The sequence below is a fragment of the Sardina pilchardus genome, chromosome 8 (assembly GCF_963854185.1).
Source record: "Sardina pilchardus chromosome 8, fSarPil1.1, whole genome shotgun sequence".
In the NCBI taxonomy this organism is placed as follows: Eukaryota; Metazoa; Chordata; class Actinopteri; order Clupeiformes; family Clupeidae; genus Sardina; species Sardina pilchardus.
Window position 1 is genome coordinate 21,282,635 of NC_085001.1, and position 10,084 is coordinate 21,292,718.

The window sequence follows — 10,084 nt, forward strand, 5'->3', positions numbered from 1 at the left end:
TTGTCTGTATAGGTTGTATAAATGATGCATCATATGCTTTATTCTTAAATGTCTTGTATTGTTATATATTTATTCTTATTTGTACTGTGTTGTCTCTATGGACCTTTGTGTCTTGAATAAAGTTGATATATATATATTCATGGGTTTCTTCAGGTCCCTTTCCACAGGTTTATACAATCAAGCACCATGATTATCAATGCAGACTGCATGATGCTTGATTAGTACACCTGTGGAAAAGGACCTGATGAAACCCATGAATAGATATAGATATTCTCCTCAACATGTTGTATACGTAGCAATGTCGCCACAGTAGTTCGTACAGTCTGCTGCCTCTGGTTTGGCGCCGTATAGCACTTCCTGCAGGATGATTGAGTGATACGAGGTCCAATAGACTTCCTCTATAGCTTTATTTGTAGAGGAGGGTCTTGTCGACAAAATAAGCCCTGATTGGGTTATATCCGAGCATTGTGGCTAATACTATGGGTGATTTAGTAGGAGACGTCCCTTGTTTAGCTAAAGTGGCCAGTAACAGTAGTCCGTACACTAGGTTCGCGAAACCGTAACAGTAGTTCGTACAGTGCTGTTTTGTACGATTTAAACACATATTTTACACCTTATAACGTGTTTTCACGTTGTTTAATGTCGGTCGATTAAGTAGTTAATGCATAGGTTTGTTGGTCAATTACCTGCCAAGGATTATTTTAGGATTTAGCTTAGCTGTAGTTTAGCCTTGCCAGCTAAGTCATTTGGTACTGCCACGTCCTTTCTGTGATAACTGATACTTTTGAATAAATCAATAGAAACTCTGAGTGCAGCAGTGACAACTTTTATTATAAACACAAAGTGCATCAAGTCAAGTGTTTGCTCGGAGAGGGACATAGAAAAGTGGCACATGTAAGAACACTTGTGAGACATCTGGTTGATGTTACGAGGCTTCGTGCCGACGGCGAACCACAGCCAACAGCACCACTCGTAGCCTACGATAATGCTTAATGAAAACACAACTGCATGTTAGTATTGCTAGTACTGTCCCTCCTTCGTTTGTATACAGTACAATGCGGAAACGTTAGCATGTTTACATATGTCATAACATATTTATGATCGCAATGAACGGTAATGTTACTCAACCGTATAATAACATTAATTTGTAAAGCCTTCGTGTGCATGGAAGACGTTATAACACCGCATTACAGCATAGGACATTCATATGTGCCATGTTAAAGAGAAATATATATTGTAAAGCATTTCAAATGTGAAAAGAACATAATTGCAACAATCACAAGAGAATGCATCAGATTAAGAGCCCTTGTAAGACCAGGACACAGAACACAACATGCGTACTGAATGAAGTGCCATTTCAAGAAGCCCTTGTAAGACCAGAACACAGAACAGAACACAAAACAAAATAAAAAAAACCAACGAACTATGTACAATATGTACAGTATTTACAGGGGGGGAGAGGGGCGCACCATGGAAGTGTCCGTCCTCGGGAGCGGGGAGGGGGGGACAGAGGGGAGAGGGGCGCACCATGGAAGTGTCCGTCCTCGGGAGGGGGGAGGGGGGGGACAGAGGGGCGCACCATGGAAGTGTCCGTCCTCGGGAGGGGGGAGACAGAGGGGAGAGGGGCGCACCATGGAAGTGTCCGTCCTCGGGAGGGGGGAGGGGGGGGACAGAGGGGAGAGGGGCGCACCATGGAAGTGTCCGTCCTCGGGAGGGGGGAGGGGGGGACAGAGGGGAGAGGGGCGCACCATGGAAGTGTCCGTCCTCGGGAGGGGGGGAGGGGAGAGGGGGGGCAGAGTGGAGAGGGGTGGCACCAGAGTGGAGAGGGGTGCACCACGCAAGTGTCCGTCCTCACATCTCCATCTCTGATGCCACCTGGAGGGACACCGTCTCCCTGCACTTGTAGCAGTACCATGCACCCTCTGGTACCACACTGACCCCCAGGCACTCAGTGTGGTACCAGAGGGTGCACATGTCACATCTGACCCACTCGTGAATAGCACGGGAGGACCCAGGCGGAGCCATGTCCTTGCACAATGCGCAATACTGCTCTGGGTCCTCCCGCGCGGCACGCAGTGCTGCCTGCCTGTCCTCCCGCTGCTGTCTGGCAGCCTGCTGCGCTGCCTGCTGTGCTGCCCGTGCTGCCTGTGCAGCTGCCCGTGCTGCCTGTGCAGCTGCCCGTGTAGCCGCCCGCTCAGCCTGCTGGGCTGCCACTTGCTGCTGCCGGAGCCGTCGCTGCGCCGCCCTCTCCCGCTTCCCCTCCTCCTTCCTCCTCTCCTCTTCCTCTCTCTCTGCCAGGAGGGTCGCGTAGGCATCAGCGGTGATGACCCTCGCTGGCAGAGGCATTCTCCTTCTCCCCCGGGCCGGCCGGTCAAACATGGGCGGGACAAGAATGTCCGCCAACCCAGCCGGGATCACACCGGCCGACACCAGGGGATTGGGGAAGCGCCGGCATGTTGGACACCGGGTGGTGGCGGCGGCAGTGGCGGCGGTGGTGGTGGTGGCAGCAGCAGAGGTGGTGGTGGTGGCAGCAGCAGCAGCAGCAGAGGTGGTGGTGGCAGCAGCAGCAGCAGCAGGGGTGGTGGCAGCAGAGGTGGTGGTGGTGGCAGCAGCAGCAGGGGTGGTGGCAGCAGAGGTGGTGGTGGTGGCAGCAGCAGCAGCAGCAGGGGTGGTGGCAGCAGAGGTGGTGGTGGTGGCTGCAGCAGGGGTGGTAGCAGCAGGGGTGGTGGTGGCTGCAGAGGTGGTGGTGGTGGCTGCAGCAGGGGTGGTAGCAGCAGGGGTGGTGGAGGCTGCAGCAGCAGCAGGGGTGGTGGTGGCTGCAGAGGTGGTGGTGGTGGCTGCAGCAGGGGTGGTAGCAGCAGGGGTGGTGGTGGCTGCAGAGGTGGTGGTGGTGGTGGCTGCAGCAGGGGTGGTAGCAGCAGGGGTGGTGGTGGCTGCAGAGGTGGTGGTGGTGGCTGCAGCAGGGGTGGTAGCAGCAGGGGTGGTGGAGGCTGCAGCAGGGGTGGTGGAGGTGGTTGAGGAGGAGGAGGCAGTGGTTCCCCAAGGCGTCGGGACGGTGGTGGTGGCTGAGTCGGCGGGACCCCAGGGCGACGAGACGGGCGATGGCCACTCTACGGCGGTGGAGGAGGCTACAGTGGTGGCGGTGACGGTTCCCATGTTGGCGGCGGCTGAGGTGGTGGGAGACGAGGTGTGGGCAGCGGCGACAGCGGTGCCAGCGGTGGCGACGTCAGTGAGGTCCTCCGGGTCCTCATCCGTATCTGGATGAAGGTGGTGTGGTTCCCGGAGGCCTTTGACGAGCTGTTAGTAGGTGTTTAGAAAAAGATGTTAATTCAATGAATTGTACTTTACACAATGTTAAACTGTTTTTTTTCCCTGCCAACTCACCTTTGACTCGTCCACCGCTGTCCTGTCAAGCGGGAACAGGCCTGTAGAGCGGAACCCGCTCTTGATGGTATTGGGCGTACAGGCCTGCTCCACCGCGTACTTGAGCACCGCTGAAAAGTGCCGCTTGCCCAGCACCAGGTCTCCTCTCACCAGCCCCATCTCCCGTGCCAGCCGGGAGAACGCCGCCTTCAGGGCACCGTACACCGCCACGTCCAGTGGCTGGAGCACATGGGTGGTGTGCGCTGGTAGGCACACCACCTCCACTTGGTTGGCCCGACAGAAGTCGACCACCCCCTTCCCAACATGGGCCTCGTGCTGGTCCATGAACAGGAGGAGGGGCCGCTCCTGCCGGGCGTACTTAATTAAGTGCCCCAGCCACTTTAGGAACAAGTCACTGTCCATGTAGCCTCTCTCCGACACGCCGTAGAGTGCGTTGGTAGGCCCCTCCAGGCTGTAGGCTGTGCTGGGGAGGCACCCCTGAAAAATGATGAACGGGGGGATGCTCTCCCCAGCAGCGTTCGCGCAGCAGTGGACGGTGACGTGGTCCCTGGTGGTCACCTGCTGCGCGTACACGTGCCTCTGTCCCTTGCGACAGAGGACACGTTGCCTGGAGTGGCCCTTGTCTCCAAAGCCCGTCTCGTCGCAGTTGTAAACCAACTCTGGGGTCCCGCCGAACCCATGCTGCTGGTACAGGGCCTGGCAGATGTGGAAGAGCTCGTCCACCCGTGCCACCGTGGCCCCATGGACCCTCTCCCTATCAAGGGGATCGGGCCTCCGCGAGGCCACGGTGGGGTGGCGAGCCCTGAAGCGAGTCCACCACATCTTGCTCAGGCCCTTCTCCATGTTCACCATGGGTGATTCCCGTCCCGACGCCTTACATATCTCAGTGGCCAAAAGCAAGGCCACTGAGCGGGTTATGGGGAACCCGTGGGCTGACATCCAGAAGATGTAGCCCACTAATGCCTCCTCCTCCTCTGGCAGGAGGGCACGGTTGGGGTGGGGAGAACCGTGCCCATGCCGCCCACGCCTCCTGTCCTGCAGGGTGGTGTGGGGGATGCTGTGACGGGCAGCCACCTTGCGGAGGCTCCCGCCCTCCTCCAGCTCCTGCAGGGCCTTCGCCATAGCAGCCTCAGTATACCTAGGCATCTTTTCTGAAAAAGAAAAAAATCATACAGAAAATTTATTAAAACTAAATTATTATTTCATAGGCAGTGATTATGTTGTTGGAAAATGTTGCTACAAAAACATTATTTTTATTGGTTATGTGGTTTGTCGAAAACTAGGTTTTCATTGAACACAGAGGGGATTTTATTCAAATAATTACTAGGTGGATGCTTTTTTTATCCAGTAGGTGGCAGTCCAGGATAAGACATAGCAGAGCTGTGTATATACGGCTCTGTTATTTCTTGTCCTGGACTGCCACCTACTGGATAAAAAAGGAGCCATCTAGTAATTATTTGAATAAAATCCCCACTGCGGTCAGTGGCATTTTACACTGTGTGTGCACAATATTAATAACTCGAATTCAGTGTAACCATTTCATTGGACTCTGATCTTACATAAATATTGAAATGGCACTTAATTCACTACGTGTTGCTTACAAATACACTGTTGTGCTGAAATCTATGTCTGGCGTTGTAATACCAACAATGTTTACCTTGAGCGTCGACAACCTCCTGCCTCATCGTGCAGGAGTGTCTAGCTTGCACTGATTGCTAAGTTTAAGCCTCAAAACGATCCATTATATAAACATACGATCTCAAAACTTTACATGACTGGTCGACCTTGCTAACGTCACCAACAACGTTTGCTTAACTTACCTTGAGCGTCGACAACGGGATAATGGACGACACGCCGTGCGGTTATTCAAAGTTAATGCACGTTCTAGACGGTGATACGGCCCGACGCGAAGCGGAGGGACGTTCCGTCTAGAAAAGTGCATTAACTTTTAATAACCGCACGGCGTGAAGTCCATTATCCCGCTTATTCCACTGTTGCCACTGCGTTGTGTTCGTTTCCGGTGCTAATTTAAATGTTTTAATCGCTAGAACTGTTTTGTTTGTAGAACTACTTTTCCCAGACACATTTCAACTAATTTCTCAAACTGCGGTTACTAGTTCTAAATGGATGGTTGCTATGGCCAAAAGCCAGTCGTTAGTTCTAATCTCCCGTTGTCAAGCTGGCATATCCCAAGATTCTGATGAACGTTAACTTTGAAAGATTGCTATTTTTCTTAGCCTACTGCCACCTAACTAGCTAAATGACACCTCTGTCATATGCTAAACGTTACTATGATCTGAACGTCTGTATTTTACAGCTTGTATGTAACGTGACAGTGCATTTAAACTTCACAACAAGTTTGGCGAATTAATATTCAAGTGTGATACGGTCAAAAACAATGGAACTACTTCATAGCCGTGCGTATATGTAAGGGATAACGGCCGACGAGGTGACCGGTTCGATGGAAATAATGGCTAGGTGGAGGTCTAGAACTCCGGCGACGTGCGAAGCACGGAGACGGAGTTACCTCCGCCGTGCCAATGTTTTAGTCGGCTAGTCACTGAAATAAGCTCCTTTCTGAAGTAGCCTAACTCTGTGCCAGGAGATCATTAACTTAGCAATAATGTTCACCCATAAATCCTAATTGTATGCTAGGCTACATAAGATGATCGCTCCAAATTCCATAGCAGATTGTGTTTTCAGGACTCTAAATACAGCTGGTGAAATAAAGCACTAGCTTTGTTCCCACCAGGGGGGACTGACAACAAATTCAGCTGTTTGCCAAACAACATGATAGCTTATTACACATTCGCCTTAAGTTTGACAGAACTACCCGATTGATTGTCTGCTTCCATGAGTTTACCGGCTAGTTTTCTCTTTGGTTCTACAGCATAATTGCATGTTCACATCACCAGTTCTCGTATTCAGTGAAAGATAAAAAAAAAAAAATGTAAGTCTTTCTGCAAATGAGATTTATTAGTATCTGTTTACAGGTAAACATGTTGTGTAAAACTGCAAAAGGAATGTCTGTAAATGAATGACAATGAAGTTTAATGCTGCACTGAGTAGAAAGGCAAGTTGTTAAAAAAATGTCAGAAAAAAGACACATATTCAGAATTTGGTTCATTTGTAGGAAGAGAATGATTTAGTGTTTCAACATGCTTCCATGAATTTACTATACTCCTGTTTGATGCAGCCATAAGCAGTGTGATAAAAATGTCTGTCTGGTGCCATCAGATCCGTTACTATCTCTGTGTGGTCCAGTTTGGGCATCAGGTAGAGAGACACTTTCACAGAGAGGGAAGTCAGGACCTCAGAGAACCTCATCGACGACTCCACTGGAACTATGATGTCATTGGTTCCATGAAGCAAGCCAAAGGGAGGGACTCTGCACAATGAACAAAATCAATGGCAGAAATGTTTAAATCAATGGTTATTTATGTCTCTAACACTCTACACACAGTCATATTATTTCATGTTTCAAGTACATGTACCAGTATTTATAGTCTGTGGTAATTCCTGTGTAAGTAACTAACAACTGAAATACAAATTGGGCAGCTCTTCTCTTCTCAGTACCTTTTTATCTTTTCTCCATCAAGTTTTGTAATAGCATGAGTAGGTGAGTAATAAGGGAAGTTCTGTACTCCATTCATGGCTTTATGCATTGTTGAGACATACTCCACAGCACGCATCTGTTCATGCTGATAATGGTCCAAGATGTTGTAAACTCCACTCAACCCTGGAAAGAAAAATACACATCCAAGATACAGATTCTGACCCAAGAGCTTTATAACTGCCAACAGAGGTGGACGAAGAGTACACGGTTCCTTTACTTAAGTGAAAGCACTGATACAACTTGTCAAATATTACTCCAAAACAAGTGAAAGCTGTGAAGTCAACATTTTGTTCAGTTGTGAGGACATGCCATACATAACATATTGAATGACAAAAAGAATCATTTATGTGCATGATTATCGTGCTACTTGTCGAAGATGTGTGCCATAGACGCGCAGTCCCAATTATTGGGATGCACTAGCCTGGCTTTCACCAGACCAAGCTCAATCTTTTAAGATTAAATATTAGTCTGGGGAGTCTATTTTCTACTGCACGTGAGGCGTGATCAACGGGTATGTGTACGCATTTGGATAGTCCTTCAGCCAATCAGACCAACGATCTGGGTTCGCCAGCTGGATAAGCCAGTTTGTAATTGGTCCCTGCAGATTTGTAACGGAAGCAGGATAGAAAAATGTGGAGGTTTCCAGCCTGAGCTGCAGGGCAAAATCCAATCACTGTGCAGATCAGGCTGGGTTTACCCAGTCTAGGGAAGCACACAAAACTCCCTTGATGACGCAATCATCAGGCGTCGCGTGTGCAGGACAGACGTGAGAGCATGTCACGACCTATAGAATATAGTGCAGCAGCATGTTTGGGGCCACTGTGCACATTGGCTCCAAGCATCCCAAAGTGCTTGGAGGAGAATGCACTGCAGTTCTGTACTTGTCAGACAAGTGGGGATTAGGTGCCATTTCACCATGTACTGAAGCTTAGCATTTGTGTTTCTTTGTGGACAGGTTCAGTGTCACGTTTTCGGGCAGGTTTGGAACTTGGTCTTTTGTCAACTTTGGATTTTACAGTAGGCTACTTGACGACGTGGACTAACTCAAACATTTCTCCATGGGCAGCAGCTAGCTAGCTACCTGGCAAATAAGATAAGCAAAGCGGTATTTGGAACGGTTCTTCAAGAATTGAGTAAAGTGGTTCAAGTTGTGTTAAATGTTAATGTGGGGTGGCAGCAGACACAATTTGCTTGTTTTACTGGTGAAAAAGGTCATCTCGTGGGGACTCACAGGCTTTTTTTTTATTTCAAGACCAGGAAATACTACTCATCACTAAGCTTTCAGATTACTCGGGAAAGATGTAAGGAGGAAATACATTTACTATTCATTTTCCCATATGAGACCAGTTGGGGCAGTTCCATGTCTCTGCTACTGAGCTTCCGATGTCTAGACAGAACCGCAAAGTATCTTGTAGAGGCTGTTTTTAAAAATGAGTATTGCGCGCAATAAGTTTAAGGGTGTAGACAGACTAGGCTATTTTTGTTACACAACTCACCTCAAATACATTAAAAAGTAAAAGGTTGTTAGAAAAATAAATACTCAAGTAAATCACAGATACCTAAAAATGCTACTTAAGGACAGTACTTTGTTACTTTCCATCTCTGGTTGCCAATAACAACAGCTTTTACATGGAATGATTATTGTCCATCTGTGCTGATAGGTATCCAAGGACAAAAACAAATGCAATTGATAGCCATGAATCTCCTTTTACCTATGATTCCCTTGATTGCCAAGGTAATGGCTGTTTGTTTAGCTGCCTCTATTCCGAGCTCCTCTGTTTCGTCTATAAGGAACAGCGTTGTCAGAGCACACAGGTGTGCCCCTGCTGAGTGACCAATTAACACTATGTTGTCCTGAGGACAGAAATGAAACATTTCTATTAGGAAGCCCTTTTAACACATCAAAAACACCAGGAAAAAATTGTCTCCAGAATACAACAACACTGTTTAAAAATAACACATTTGTATTACATTATTATTTATGTTGCCCGTATTACTGTATAACACTTTATACATTTTGTATAGTTATATATTATGTATGTCTGATATAGGTTTTAAATAAGCATCAATAATAGCTTTATTACTGTTGTAATATATCCAGTTTTCATGTTCAGTATATGACAGACACAATAAATAAACTGCATTAGCATTCAAGCTTACCTTGTCAAGACTGAACTGCTGTCCTTTCTCTCTCACCCATAGTAGGCTGTCTGATATGTCCTCAACCATATTTAACACATTCCCCTGCAAGTAAAATCACATAGTGATGGCCTGCTTCCTCAAACACAAGACAGAACTAGAATCCTGCTAACATAGCACAGAAAGTGTTGACCATTTGTAAAGGCAAATGAAAGCAAAACGTTTGCTACCTCTGGATAAGTTGAGTAATCTGGACACACCACACTGGCATTCAGTTCCTTGGCCATCTGGAGAGCCAGCAGACAATACGTGCTTCTCTCTCCTGATCCCCAAGCACCACCATATATAAACACAACCACAGGCATGACTTTATGTTGATCCATGCTTGGAGAATGGTATAAATCCAACTTCTTGCCCCTTCGACCGAAAGTGATACCCTGAAACCAGATTGTGGGGCATCATTACAGTTTCTTCCTTCTCCACAGAAATGTTGAAAATCTTCACTTTGTTATTACTATTAAAGCAGCACTATGCACGTTATGGTCTAAAACTTGGGAGCTTGTGCCTAAAAGGCATGCATAATCTTGCGAACACCGCCCAGAGCCTTGCTGGCACTGCTAGAAGCTAACATGCTAACTGGTATTTTACAGTGATAGTAAGCAAAGTTGTGCTGTGAGATCTTTTCTTTCATTTTTGCACTGGGCTCCAGCCCAAACACACAAGTGCATAGAGCATATTATACATGGCTGGTGGTAATCACATGTTTATCTGTCAGTCACATGGTCATATACCATTAAAATGAATTTGAAGATAACTACAAGTAGTTGCTTGAGAAAAGTAGACCTCAAAAAGTGCCAAAATGTTGCATTCGTGTTGTAGTGTTGCTTAAACTTCACACACATACACACAAACAAATCCAACTAGTACATAGAGCTTACAATCTTA

At 47.5% G+C, this 10,084-nt stretch overlaps 1 protein-coding gene across 1 annotated transcript in view; it reads right to left on the minus strand.

The window, feature by feature from the left end:
• Positions 1-6,345: 6,345 nt before the first annotated feature.
• si:dkey-193c22.1 (uncharacterized protein LOC567837 homolog) overlaps positions 6,346-10,084 on the minus strand; it is a gene marked incomplete in the record, with an annotated part of 5,182 nt that continues 1,443 nt past the window's right edge. The window contains 5 exon segments of the mRNA XM_062544053.1: positions 6,346-6,772; positions 6,961-7,123; positions 8,713-8,854; positions 9,161-9,244; positions 9,370-9,576. Coding sequence (XP_062400037.1) covers positions 6,538-6,772; positions 6,961-7,123; positions 8,713-8,854; positions 9,161-9,244; positions 9,370-9,576 — 831 coding nt within the window.